The 15,417-nt window shown below is 41.0% G+C and overlaps 1 protein-coding gene across 1 annotated transcript in view; it reads left to right on the plus strand.

The window, feature by feature from the left end:
- The first annotated feature begins 8,306 nt into the window (after positions 1-8,306).
- The window catches only part of MALRD1 (MAM and LDL receptor class A domain containing 1), a 558,112-nt gene continuing 551,001 nt past the window's right edge, over positions 8,307-15,417 (plus strand). Inside the window, exons 1-2 of the mRNA XM_082259425.1 lie at positions 8,307-8,427; positions 15,297-15,389. Of these exons, the coding sequence (XP_082115551.1) occupies positions 8,320-8,427; positions 15,297-15,389 (201 nt within the window). The 5' untranslated portion in view covers positions 8,307-8,319. The remainder of the gene's footprint in view (positions 8,428-15,296; positions 15,390-15,417) is intronic.

Here is a 15,417-nt window from a genome sequence, read left to right on the forward strand (position 1 = left end):
GATCACCTGGCGCACATCATCTGCCACATCTATCCATGATCACCTGGCGCACATCATCTGCCACATCTGTCCGTGATTATTTGCAACATCTGTCTGTACTGATTTGCCACATCTGTCTGTAATCAGCTGTCACATCTGTCCGTGATCAGCCACATCTGTCCGTCATCTGCCACATCTGTTTGTGATCTGCCACATCTGTCCCAGTGAACATCTGCCACATCTGTCCCAGTGAGCATCTGCCACATCTGTTTGTGATCTGCCACATCTGTCCCAGTGAACATCTGCCCCATCTGTCCCAGTTAACATCTGCCACATCTGTCCCAGTGAGCATCTGCCACATCTGTTCGTGATCTGCCACATCTGTCCCAGTAAACATCTGCCACATCCTAGTGATCAACACCTGTCACACATCTGTCCCAGGAATCATCTGTGCACAGCTGTCCACATGGCTAAAAAAGTATGCAGGGCCTTTAAACTGTAATAGGTACTCAGGAAATTAAATGTGTACTTTATGCCTTTAGAACGCCTGATGGTTCTACTTGGATGTTGGGCCTCTGTATGTGGCCAGGCTGTGTAAATGTCTCACACGTGTGGTATTGCCATACTCAGGATGAGTAGCAGAATGTGTTTTGGGGTGTAATGTTTGCTATGTACATGCTATGTGTTAGAAATATCTTATAAATTGACAACTTTGTGTAAAAGAAATAAGTTTTCATTTTCTTTCCACATTTTCCAAAAACTTGTGGAAAAAAATGACATGTTCAAAAGACTTATTATGCCTCATAGAATATACATTGGGGTGTTTTCTTTCCACAGTGAGGTCATTTTGTGGGTAATTCCATTGTCCTGGTGCTCCAGGGCCTTCAAAAGTGTTATAGGTACTCAGGAAATGAAATGTGTAATTTATGCCTTTAGAACGCCTGACGATGCTACTTGGATGTTGGGCCTCTGTATATGGCCAGGTTGTGGAAAAGTCTCACACATGTGGTATTGCCATACTCAGGAGGAGTAGCAGAATATATTTTCGGGTGAAACTGCAAGTTTATCTATGCCATGTGTAAGAAATAACTTGTTAATATGACAATTTTGAGGAAAAACAAAAAAAATCTTCATTACCGAAACTATTGTGAGCAAAACATTGCAACTTTAAAAAACTCACTATGCCTCTTACTAAATACTTTGGACTGTCATCTTTACAAAAAGGGGCAATTTGGGGGGTATTTGTTATGTACTGACATTTTAGGGCCTCAAGAAATGAGATAGGTAGTCAGTACATCAGGATTGATCAATTTTTAATGATTCGTAACCTAGCTTGTAGACAGAGGTGGGGGACTTGAGTCACATGACTTGACTTGAGTCAGACTTAAGTCACCAGTTTGAGGACTTGAGACTTACTTGACTAAAATTAATAAAAGACTCGACTTGACTTTGACTTGGTATTCATGACTTGAGACTTGACTTTGACTTGAGACACTTGACTCAAAATGACTTTACTTTTTTAAGTTATTAAATATTTGCATTTTCTCAAGATGTGTTAAAGCAAAATGAATGTGCCTGTTATGTTTCTGACACCACGGTCACTTAAAACACATCAGTGTGTTCTGATTTTTAGGACACTGGCTGTTTAACAATGGAAATACTTAACGTGTTTTTAGTGACTGTGGTGTTGAAACATGATCGGACGAAGGATTTTGAGCTGTTTGAGCATTCAAAGTGTTTCTTTAAAGCGGAGTTCCAGCCTCAAAATCGACTTTACACCATCCGCTTGCTGTAATGTAGCTGAAAAAGAATTGGATAATTTAATTTTTTTTTTAAATTTACTTACCTTGTTATTAAAGAAAATAAACTTACCTTCCTTCCAATTACTCCCTCTGTGGCCGCGGCCGTCACTTCCTGCTTGCATTGACTCCTGGGAGCCGAGCGTCATCGCTCCCAGGAGTCAATGTTCCTGCACCATTCCTGCTCATCACTTCCGGTGCAGGCGCATTATTCCTTGCTGAACAGCTTCTGGGCATGCTTCACGTCTGCATCGAAAGTGACGAGCAGGGCCGGGGCAGGGCATTCTGGGACTCCGACGTCACCGAAGAGGACGCCCTGGCTTCAGCTGCCCACAACTGAGATGGCAGTGCTGGACAAGACATTTTCAAGGTAAGTATATCTTCTAAAAGGTAAGTGAAATAGGGGACAGTTCAGAGGCTATCGTTGCTGAAATGCACTAGCCCTGACTGTCCCGGGGGTATTTTTATCGAAAATATTTTTTGGAGGCCGGAACTCCGCTGTAATATGCCAAGAAAAAAGCACTAAGCAGTTTTGTTAATGTTGAAAATAAAACAAAACCTTTCCTGACCACTGACTTTTAACTGATTTAAAGGTGAAAATTGGGGTAGATCAGTATTTTGACTTGATTTGGGACTTGACCAAAATAAATGACTTGACTTGCTTGACTTCTAGCAGGGACTCGACTTGACTTGCTTGCTTTTTGCCACAGTAACTTGGGACTTGCTTGAGACTTGAAGGTTAAGACTTGAGACTTGTTTGTGACTTGCACATGTGTGACTTACTCCCATGTCTGCTTGTAGCAGAGGCGGGGGACTTGAGTCACATGACTTGACTTAAGTCAGACTTAAGTCACCAGTTTGAGGACTTGAGACTTGCTTGACTAAAATGAATAAAAGACTCAACTTGACTTTGACTTGGTATTCATGACTTGAGACTTGACTTTGACTTGAGACATATGACTCGAAATGACTTTACTTTTTTAAGTTATTAAATATTTGCATTTTCTCAAGATGTGTTAAAGCAAAATGAATGTGCCTGTTATGTTTCTGACACCAAAGTCACTTAAAACACCTCAGTGTGTTCTGATTTTTATGACACTGGCTGTTTAAAAATGGAAATACCTAACATGTTTTTAGTGACTGTGGTGTTGAAACATGATCGGACGAAGGATTTTGAGCTGTTTGGGCATTCAAAGTGTTTCTTTAATATGCCAAGAAAAAAGCACTAAGCAGTTTTGTTAATGTTGAAAATAAAACAAAACCTTTCCTGACCACTGACTTTTATCTGATTTAAAGGTGAAAATTGCGGTAGATCAGTATTTTGACTTGATTTGTGACTTGACCAAAATAAATGACTTTACTTGACTTGCTTGACTTCTAGCAGGGACTTAACTTGCTTGCTTTTCGCCACAGTAACTTGGGACTTGCTTGAGACTTGAAGGTTAAGACTTGAGACTTGCTTGTGACTTGCACATGTGTGACTTACTCCCATGTCTGGCTTGTAGACTCTGTAACTTTCACACAAACCTATTATCATACACTTATCAGGATGTTTTTTTACCAAAGACATGTAGCAGAATACATTCTGGTCTAAATTTATGATGAAATTTGATTTTATTGGATTTCTTTTAAAACAGAAAGTAGAAAATATATTTTTTCCCCAAAAGTTTTGCTCTTTTTTTATTTATATTGCAAAAAATAAAAAACCCAGTGGTGAATAAATACCACCAAAAGAAAGCTCTATTTATGTGAACAAATTTATTACAATGTCATTTGGGTAGATTGTAGCATGACTGAGTAATTGTCATTCAAATTGCAAGAGCACTGGAAGCTAAAAATTGGTCTGGGAAGGAAGGGGGTGAAAGTGCCCAGTATTGAGGTGGTTAAAGATCTTAACTCAAAAATGGAAGATTTGCCATGTTTTATGGAATAAGCACAGAAGTAATGTTTGTATCTAAGTAGTATCCTGAAAAATGTAGATTCACCTTTTCTCTTAAAACATGGCAGTGCACTTCTGCTGTATATCTGCAGCTTAAGATCTAACTTACTGCTGCCCATGATTGCTAGTCTTAGTGCTTTTCACTATTCTCCTTGCTGGAGAGGAATATGTATGTAGGGACTTACAGTTACAAGGATCTCCCTGCTTTTCGGTTTCACTCATGGAATAGCACAAAGGGAGTAATAAAACCAAGCAAGAAAAGACACATTTCAAGTATATTTTTTTTTTTCAATTGGCCATGGTGTTATTCAAGGGGTAACCTTAATAATTTCTCAAATAACCATTAAATGAAAGGTAAAGCCATTCTGGCTATACAACAAATAGATCAAGACACGGTGTCCATCCAGACTATACAGAATGCCTAATCCCCCACCATGACATAACATTTTAAATAGAAAGGAGGGTGCCAGTCCTGCTCCTGTTGCTGTGCAGAGTCTCAAGTGCAGTAATCAATAGCAACCTGCAAATAGAGTTAGGGAATAGGTAGAAACACCTGCCCCTTTGAGCTATCCAATGGGGTCCCACTGAACACTAGGGACCCTTACATTATGTGAATCTTTAATTCCCTTATCTCTCTTGCTGTTTATTTAATATTCCGTCACCATTTATCAGATCACCAGTTATCAGTGAGGCATGAGGAAGCAGAGAAGCCCTGCTTCTTTACCAAGTAAGATACAGATTGGAACGACATATAGTAAATAAGTATTGGGTTAAAAATCAGCTAAATAAAATCCTACAGGCAATACCGGGGGCTAATTCTTTGTTTCTCTGTTTTCCCTTTTTGGACACCGTTCAGGTCCTCTTCCTTGGGTGTATAGCCTGTATATCACAAGATTGGATGAAGAGTGCATGTCCACCTTTCATGCATTCATGGAATGAACATCTATGACCCTGACACTGTTATGAGTGGATTTTATTCATAAGAGAGCAAAGTTGCTGTGCTGAGGGTATAATAAATGGGGGGGGGGGGGGCTAGTGTCCAAACAGTGGGAGCGGTAAACAAAGTGGGTATTGCTTCACGATGTATAGTTTGTACTGTCCCATCATTCCCCCTTTATTTGTACAAAATAGAACCAAGGGGTACCTATTTCTGCTGTACCACAGCATTTTAGCCATTTATTAAAGCAGAAAGAGAGTTAAGGCGTCACTTTACCTAACTGGGATAGTTTAGTTATAGGTGTTACAGGAGTCTGATGGGATGAAGGTCTGCTGCTGTTCTTGTATTTTTAGAGGATCTAGTGGAGTTGCAAGTTCTGCATAATTCCTGGATCTGTTCATCCCCTACTTTTAAGTTATGTGTTCTCCAGCCTATGTTCAAGTGTTCTCACTCCTCTTGTGATACCTAATGTGCATTAAATTTGTTGTAAACTTCGGACATGAAATATAAACAAAGCATATCCCTCTTTAGTGTGTACTCAGTTAAGAGCACTACATGCTATTTCTGTCTTCACCCTTTGTTCCTTTGCTATCAGCATGTTTTACTTCTGATAAGTTTTCCTGACACCAAGAGAAAAATGGTGACAGGGGAGGGAGCCCCAGCTGATTGACAGCCTCAGCTCTGTTCCTCTGTTCCTGTGTGAAGGGAGGCATGTTCCTTCCCTCCAATCAGCTCTCAGAGCTCTCCTCACTAAACTCTACAGAGTGTAACTTCAGCTCTCTGCCCCTTTTTTCTGATAACTCATATAAGCTTTATAAATTTGTGGCTTTGAATAGATGTAGAGAATACTGCAAAAAAACAGGTACATCTTATGTAGGAAGATTTGTTTAATCACTGTGCATCACCTGAGTCCAGTCACTTCACTGAGTATATGTAAGGATTTACAATCACTGCCACGGGGGAATTGTACTTCCTTATACGCGCCACTTCAGTTTTGCAGATGTGAGAACTAAAGGTCAGAGATCTTACCTCCAGGGCAATTCATAGAAGTTGGAAACCATTGGGCGATTTAAGATTTCTGTATGCAGCAAAAGCTGAAATATAACTTTTGAAAAGATTCTTTAATGTGATAATATCTCCTAGCTGTTCAAAAAAATTGAAAAGCAAGCGTCCAAAACATGTTAGGTTTCTTCATCAATTATTACGCTTTAACTTCTTCAGAGAGCTTCCACCTCAAGTCTATTGACTGAGCCAAGGTAGTGGTATTATTTTATCTCTAACTTTTCCACTTTAATCTAAAACGGATCTTTGCTTTATTCCCTTTATGCAGTACCATAAATGGGTCACCAAATAAAATGAAATATTACAGACTGTGGTGCAGGTAAACAGAAGAAGGTAACAAAGAAGTGTCACACAGCAGTATAGCAATCAGCCAGGGGCAGCCCTGAGCCCTAGCAAGGCCAGAACTGCAATCTAATTGTCGGGAGCAGCAGGGAGCAGCTCAGCCATGTTATTACTCTGCAGACCCCCAGATAGAAAATAATAATTGAAGTCTCCCTTTTTACATTGCACAGTGAAACCACTCAAGATAAAAATCCTTTTTTTCTAAAAAGTGACAGTTATTTACAGCTGAACTCAGAGATTGGACGCTAGACCTGAGCAATGTCTTATGGATGGGGCTCATGTGCTCCTGTATTCCCAGAATTGCAGGGCAGTGGATTTCCCGAGATGGGGCTGTTATTAGGTTGGGCAAAATTATATCTTTGTAATTTAACCACTTCAGCCTTGGAAGGTTTTACCCCCTTCCCGACCAGGCCATTTTTTGTGATACGGCACTGCGTTGCTCTAACTGACAATTGCGCGGTCGTACGACACTGTACCCAAATAAAATGGATATCCTTTTTTTCCCAAAAATAGATCTTTCTTTTGGTGGTATTTGATCACAATTGTCCTTTTTAATTTTTGCGCTATAAACAAAAAAGAACCAACAATTTTGAAAAAAAAAAAAAAACAATATTTTTTACATTCTGCTATAAAACACATCCAATAAAAAATTTAAAAAATCGAATTTCTTCATCAATTTAGGCCAATATGTATTCTGCAACATGTTTATGCTAAAAAAAATCCCAATAATTAATTGGTTTGTGCAAAAGTTATAGCATCTACAAACTATGGGATAGACTTATAGACTCTTTATTTTTTTTATTGTTTTTACTAGTAATAGCGGCGATCAGTGAATTTTAGTGAGATTGCTACATTGCAACAGACAAATCTGACACCAAGTAACTCTTTTTGGGGACCAGTGACACCAATACAGTGATCAGTGCTAAAAAAATGCACTGTCACTGTATAAATGACACTGGCAGGGAAGGGGTTAACATCAAGGGCAATCAAAGGGTTAAGTGCACTCCTTGGGTGTGCTTTCTAACTGTGGGGGGACTGCTGTGACTGGAGTAAAACAGAGATCTGTGTTTCTGCTTAGCAGAAGCAAAAGATCTCAATTTTCCTCCCTCACGCCGTTCTGCCTCTCCAGAGAACAATCAACATGGGGACAAGGTGCTTTAGGGTGGGGGGGGCAGAGCCAAAGCACCCCCCCCATACTGAGGGCATGGGGCCTGGTATGGTTCAGGAGGGGGGTGGGGGGTGTCCCCCCCTTTTCTGACCTGCGATGCTGCATACTCGGATAAGGGTCTGGTATGGATTTTGGGGGGGGACCCCATGCTGTTTTTTTCTTAATTTTTTTGTAATAGCTGGGTGCCAGAAATTGTCAACGCGAGTCATTTAAAATTTTTCTTTAGAAATGTCATTTTTGCTGCAGCATGTTTTATGCATACTAAGATGCGTCACTACAGGCACATTAGGGGACCCCCCCAGGCACTATATTTAAAGGAATTTTTCATTTTATTGTTGCACTTTAAGCATAATTAAAATCACTGCTCCTGAAAAAAACATTCTTTTTTTTTTATTCATTGATACATGTCCCCCAGGGCAGTACCCAGACCCCCATACCCCTTTTATGGCAAATTACCTGCCTATAAGCCTTCAAAATGGACACTATTTTTCCTGTTCTGCTCCCAGGGACTTCAATGTGGTTTGCTGCCTGGGTTAGAAGATTTCCCCTATTCGGGAGTTCTGCTGTGAACCGAACAGGGAGTTGTTCAGCCCATCCCTAAAAATCACACACACACATGCATGTGTGTTTGAGCTTTGGGGTGCACAGCCTAATGCCATAGGATGTGCACACTTATGATGGAGGCATTCAGCAGGGGGGAGGGGCCAGGAGCACTGGGGAGGAACCTGAGAAAAGGAGGTTCAGGGCTGCTCTGTGCAAAAGCACTGCACAGAGCAGGTAAGTATAACATTTTTGTTAGTATTCCAAAAAAAATATATAAAAAAATTGGGTTTACAAATGCTTTATAAAAGTAGCTTAATTTAATACACTATTTTGGCATACTTAACTGTATTGTTTTTAGTATTTTAGTGCTTTCGATACACCTGCTGCCCCAGATACTGACCCATAAATAACCAGTACAGTGAATTCCTGTTTCCTACCCCTTTCACTTTTCTGCTCTACTATATGTATAATCACCATTTTCTTTTTCATTGTTTCAGGCCATTTTATGTTTATTCAAGGCAGCCTGCAGAATGGACACAGAAAGGCGTACATGAAAAGCTCGCCATATCGCAGCAGCAGCCGCCTGACCTGTCACTTCCACTTTTATTACTTGATTGAAGAAGACAACAGCCTGAGACTGGTGCTCAACGCTGATGAGGTAAGATTCCATTAAGCAGCTTTCATCGGCTCGCCCTCCTGCGCAGCTGGAATGAAGTGCTCTAGACGGGAGAAAAGACTACAAACCTTCTAATGAGAAAAACATTAAAAATGAAGTTTATTCTGTTTATATTTTGCCTTCCTTGGTTTCTCCCTCTACCACTCATCGACCTGCTAATGACATTTTGAAATAAAACCTTTCTGTTTTCATGGCACACCTTATTTTAGACCAAATTATGTCATCGCTGGGTCTCTGTGCTTCTCTGTGTAGTGCAGGTAGGTTATTGCTGGTGGGAGGAGCCAGTGTGGTGGGAGGAGCCAGCAGGGTGATGTACATAACTTCAAACCACACCCCCCTGCTTAAGGCTGGGTTCACACTAGTGCGAATTGGATGGAGATTTCCCCGCATCCAATTTTCATGACAGGAGAGTGTGCCCGGCTCTCAATGGAGCCGGTGTTCTATCAGATTACCGCTACCCATTGGATTGTGTAATGGAAGTGACTTTCCGACCAAAAATACTTACTGCGCATGCGCTATGCGTTCCAATATGCGCTGCACGGCGCACTATGCATTCCACACACTTCTCCACTTCACTGCCAACAGAGCCTATTAGATTGTTCAACAACAGCGGCAGCGGACGTCTTACTACACCCAGCTACGTCTTGAATTTTAGAGTAGTTTTAGCAATAAAGTGAGCGTATATAAATAAATATAATATATTGAAATCTGTGATGCTGTTTGGATGTTAAATTTTGAAAACATAAAGGTTTAGCGCTAAGCAGTGCGGGGTGTACCAACATGGCCTCTGCCACCTTCCTACTGCTGGCGTCCAGCTTGTTACAAAATGTAACATCAAAGCAGCATCACAGATGTCAATATATATATATATATTTCTTTTCTTTTATATACGCCCATTTTATTGCTAAAATTATTCTGAAATTCAAGACATACAGTAGCTGGGTGGGGTGTAGTAAGATGTCTGCTGCTGCTGTTCTATCAGATTACCGCTACCCGTCAGATCATGAAGTGTTTGGAACGTATATCGGCGCGGAATGAGTGTCGGAATGCTTAGCGCATGCGCAGTAAGTATTTTTTGGTTGGAACGCCACTTCCGTTACACAATCTGATGGGTAGCGGTAATCTGATAGGGGTCCTGTGCATCTTTGGCTCTTTTTCAGATCCAAATTCAGGCAAAAATTACAGCCTGATTCGTCCCTGAGAGGGAGAACAGGGACACATCGGACCCCTGCTGTGAGCCACTCTGCACTAAGTGTGAACCAGCTTTAAGCAGTTGTCAACGATCACCTTGTAAAACAAGCCATTCAGTTTTAAATAGAAATTAAATGCAAAACATTTTTGTATAGATTTAAAAAAAAAACATTATAAATACCTTACTTTACCTTTTTTATAAGTGATAACATTCCTCCTGTTTGCAGCTGCAAAAGAGCTGCGGGAGGAGAAGAAACAGGACACTGAGCTTCCCAGTGAATGGCTGTGCAATGGGGGGGGGGGGTGTCAGGATAAGTCTGATCATTGGAGGAAAATACACTGAGTTCCCAGCACAGCTAGAGAACTGACCACAATGTGCTCTCTTGCTTAGTGTGGTCAGTTTGTAATAGGAAAGCAGAGGTGTGACGGGAGTCACTAGGGGCACAGGGTGACCAGGGAACTGGGGGGCACTGGGGATATGGTTTGGATGGCTCCAAATGGGACAGTGATATTCAGGAATGATGTCTCTCTTGAAATATGAATATTTTATTCCCTGTACAGTATGAGGTCCATGACCAGGAAGTACAACTCCTAATCTGGTCATTCCAGGAAGTACAATGTGGAGACTGACTGTCTAACGATGTTGCTTTTGTCTAAGGGGGCTTTCCATTCACCTATTGTTAAGTGTGCTAATGAACTCACCTGTTGTCTGCTAAGGGATGTATTGACATTCAGAGTAATGTGTATTGGGGGCTCGTACTTGGGGGGGGGGGATTATTCGTATGGGTTTCTCGTTCGGCTGAGTGGAGTGTCCGGTAGCTGCCTTTGTGAATGAAATGTCCTAAACAACTGTAACCCCTTTCATACCCGGGGTGTCGTTACAAGAGGCAAAGCACAAAGACAGTGCTCACAACAGGGAGCACACCTAATAGATCAAGGTTGGAGTCCTTCACTGGGTGCCCTGGCTCAAATGACCTCCAGCCATTGAAAACGCTGCACCAAGAAAGATGTAGCCCGACAACTCCAGAATCCCATGAAAATCTTCATTAGCTACATAATGGTCAAGATTAAAAACAGCTAATGCATTTCGGCATACAGCCTTGTTCACAGCATCTGTGTACATCATGCTGTGAACAAGGCTGTATGCCGAAACGCGTCAGTTATTTTTAATCTTGACCTTTATGTAGCTAATAAAGATTTTAATGGGGTTCTAGAGTTTCCGGCTACATCTCCTTTGAGGAAAGCAGAGGGACTGCCAGGAACACCAGGGATTTCACACAAAGGAAGCAATACAAAGAGAAGAGAAGACTCTCCTATACAAGTACATGGTACATCAGAACCATATCAGAAATATGAAATGTTGGGGTAACAAACGCTGTAAGTACTCTTCTCAGGAGATGCAGTGCTGCGGGCATGGTACAGGAGAATGTTCTGTACCATGCCCGCGGCACTGCATGAGGAAATGCAGGGGCTGAGGAGGAGTCTCACTTACCTTTCGGTGAGGCGCCTTCGATTTAAAAATCTCGCAGCCCGGCGCCAATACGTCACCGTGAATGCGCCGCCGATGCTTGGGAAAGCCCGTACACATTCGGCTATTCCTGGGCATGCGGCACATGCGCGGTGACATGTCAGCGCCGGGCGGCGCCATTTTTAAAAAGACAGTGACTTGAGTATAAGCCGAGGGGGGCATTTTCAGCATGAAAAAACACGCTGACAATCTCGGCTTATACTCGAGTATATATGGTAGCTGCTTTACTAAAGGAGTAGAGCATTTTCACTTTGCAATGTGAATGTTCACTTAGCTTAGAGAATGGAATGCTGCACCGTATTCACTAAGCTATGTGTGAATTCACTTTGTAAAGTAAGCTTGTTTTACTCCTTTAGTAAACCAACCCCAGTATGTATAAGAATATATTATGCAGCATAGATATACAATGGGTGTATAGAGAAGGAGAAAACAATTCCAACGGACCACTTCTTTATTTATTTTTTCTTTTAAATGATAAAGTATGGAGGCATCAAGGCAATACAGGGCACAATCGGGAACTAAGGCAGATAAGTCTCACTACTGGAGAAAAAAGAAGCAATAATTATAGCATTCGTTACCCCAACATTTCATATTCCTGATATGTACCTGCTGTACCATGTACTTGTATTATAAAGTCTCTTGTTCTTTTTGGATTGCTTCCTTTATGTGAAATCCCTGGTGTTTCCCGCTAGTTCCTTGCTTTCCTATTAAAAACTGACCACACTAAGCAGGAGAACACACAGAGGGCAGTTCTCTAGCTGTGCTGTGTGCTCTCCTCCAATGGTCAGAATTGTCCTGACATGCCCCTGCTACACAGCTAATTACTGGAAAGCTCAGTGTGCTGCTGCTTCTCCTACCCCAGCTCTTATGCAGCTGAGAACAGAGGGAATGTGATCACGAATAAAAAAAGGGAAAAAAGGTATTTATAATGTTTTTTTTAAATTTATACAAAAATGTTTTTCCCTTCATTTCTAGTTTAAGCAGAATGGGTTGTATTACAAGGTGATTGTTTACAATCATTTAAATTGGGTTGATTTACTACAGGAATTATTAACATTAACTACGTTCAGTCCTTACCCTGCTACCATTAGTAAATAGATAGGAAGGAATATTATATTTACTTGTTTTGATCTTTTTCTTTTTTTTTTTTACATTTATTCAGTTGCCTGCTGGTTCCCAGCCTAGGCTAAAATGATGACATACAGTATCTCACAAAAGTGAGTACACCCCTCACATTTTTGTAAATATTTTATTATATCTTTTCATGTGACAACACTGAAGAAATGACACTTTGCTACAATGTAAAGTAGTGAGTGTACAGCTTGTATAACAGTGTACATTTGCTGTCCCCTCAAAATAACTCAACACACAGCCATTATTTGTGAAAAATGTGGGTAGATATTGCGCTCAACAGTGGTGCTCACAATAAAGTGCTATTGTGCATAAATAATGAAAGCTGATATAGGGTCTAAATTTGCTAATACCATTTGAAACCAATCTGCAAAAATGGAAAAGCAAGATAACAGCTTATAAATAAATAAATAAATAAATAAATAAACATTGAGTCCTTTAAGTGCTTGAATCAAAGTGAAAAATAGTTCATCTCAGCAATAAACAGCATGGACTTGATGGAATGATGGAAACCTTCACCTCAAGATACCTTCACCCAGTGCTCTGATTAGATACTGCTTACCGGAAAAATATGACCCCTTAATTACAGGGGGTCATAATCAGCATTGATATCCACATAAGCTCCAAGTCATCATAATCAGAATTGACATCCATATAAGCTCCAATTCATCCCTGTCACTGTCTTCTCACAAGCAAATGAAACCAGGTATTGTATGGAACTCCAATTATGGGGACATCCAAATGCAAATAGAAGAAAGACTCCAATGGTGTAGTATGTCAATATAACAACAATTTATTGTCAAAATTGCACTTACTCCATAAAAACTTGAAATTCCGCCTTCTATAGCAAATAACAACAGCGATAGGTTAGATGAATGGAACGCCGCTCCACGCCAGCGTCCCGCCAACCCGGAACTCTACGGTCTCACGCTCCCGACGCACGTTTCGTCAGGCCATGCTGACGTCATCAGTTGTCTTTGGGAAATATATGTATGAGTGCTGCCAGCATTGCTGCAGAAGTTGAAGGGGTGGGGGAGTCAGCCTGTCAGTGCTCAGACCATACGCCACACACTGCATCAAATTGGTCTGCATGGCTGTCGTCCCAGAAGGAAGCCTGTTCCAAAGATGGTGCACAAGAAAGCCCGCAAACAGTTTGCTGAAGACAAGCAAACTAAGGACATGGATTACTGGAACCGTGTCCTGTGGGCTGATGAGACCAAGATAAGCTTATTTGGTTCAGATGGTGTCAAGCGTGTGTGGTGGCAACAAGGTGAGGAGTACAAAGACAAGCGTGTCTTGCCTACAGTCAAGCATGGTGGTGGGAGTGTCATGGTCTGGGGCTGCATGAGTGCTGCTGGCACTGGGGAGCTACAGTTCATTGAGGGAGCCATGAATGCCAGCATGTGATGTGACATACTGAAGCAAAGCATGATCCCCTCCCTTCAGAGAGTGGGCCACAGGGCAGTATTCCAACATGATAACGACCCCAAACAGACCTCCAAGACGACCACTGCCTTGCTAAAGAAGCTGAGGCTAAAGGTGGTGGACTGGCCAATAATGTCTCCAGACCTAAACCCTATTGAGCATCTGTGGGACATCCTCAAATGGAAGGCAGAGGAGCGCAAGGTCTCTAACATCCCCCAGCTCCGTGATGTCGTCATGGAGGAGTGGAAGAGGACTCCAGCGGCAACCTGTGAAGCTCTGGTGGACTCCATGCCCAAGAGAGTTAAGGTAGTGCTGGAAAATAATGGTGGCCACACAAAATATTGACACTTTGGGCCCAATTTGGACATTTTTACTTAGGAGTGTACTCACTTTTGTTGCCAGCGGTTTAGACATTATTGGCTGTGTGTTGAGTCATATTCAGGGGACAGCAAATTTACACTATTATACAAGCTGTACACTCACTACTTTACATTGTAGCAAAGTGTAATTTCTTCAGTGTTGTCACATAAAAGATATAATAAAATATTTACAAAAATGTGAGGGGTGTACTCACTTTTGTGAGATACTGTACATCCCAGGAGTCTTCACGTGCATTTTTTCATCTGGGGGAGGGGCTTTCTCAGCTAAGCACACCCTCCTGCCTGCATGCATGAGCTAAGGGCAGATGAATTCCAGGATGTAAATGCTACATGAATCATCTGCCCTTACTCAAGATGGCTACGGCTAGGAGGGTGTTTTTTTTTCAAAGTGATTTCTCAGCAAATTAAAGCATTGAGATAAGGATGGATAAGTTTGCTTTGAATTTTAAAAATAAATTAAATAGTGATTTTAGTTTGTGGTGCTCAGATACAATAAGGTTCCGCTTTAAAAACTGTTTATGTAGCAAGGTGAATGTCAGTAAATAAGTTGAAGCTTTTTAAATTATCAATCATGTCCTGGTAAAAATTCATTGTTTTGTTTAGTTTCTCTCACCAATGTTTGGGTATTAAGAATGAACCCAGCTTCACCTTATTCACTTATATTGACTGCTAGGTGAACAGCCTCTACTCCTTTAATAAATCAATCCCATGGTTTTAGGCAATTCATCATTGTTTGCCAAAAACTTAAACATCTGTTTTGGGGGAGACTGAAGCTTTACCATTAAAAAAACTAAGCATCATCGACATGAATCAGAGTAAAGTAGATTCAATATTGAGCATCTGTTTTGAAACGAACTCCCCGTCTCTTCTATAATTTGTTTGACTCCCCACTCCAATACACTTTCATTACTGCACTCATCACTTTGTTTCTCAAATGCTGATTGTTTACTGACACGATGTTTCAGTCTTAATGAACACGGCTTGATTGCGCCCTTGTTTAAGTCCTCAGGTTTAATTTACTCTGAGATGAGTTTGTACAAATGTAAAATGTTCATATTTAACAGCTTTGTCTATTGATCTGTTTTACTTATTGCACGCTGTGAAACATAAATAACTCAGTCCAAGGCTCGTAATGGTGTACATGTGTTTATTGGGTTTTAGTATATTTTCCATACATCATTCCATTTTCTTTACAGGAAAAAGTCGTGCTGTTTGAGAAGAATGTGTCTACAAATAATCAATGGATGGAAGAAAAAATTGTTCTCCCAGAAAATGCAAGGGACGTCAAGGTAAAAAGCTAAAGGAATAGAACTGCAG

The sequence above is a fragment of the Pelophylax lessonae genome (assembly GCF_965119305.1).
Source record: "Pelophylax lessonae genome assembly, chromosome: 5".
Classification (NCBI taxonomy): Eukaryota; Metazoa; Chordata; class Amphibia; order Anura; family Ranidae; genus Pelophylax; species Pelophylax lessonae.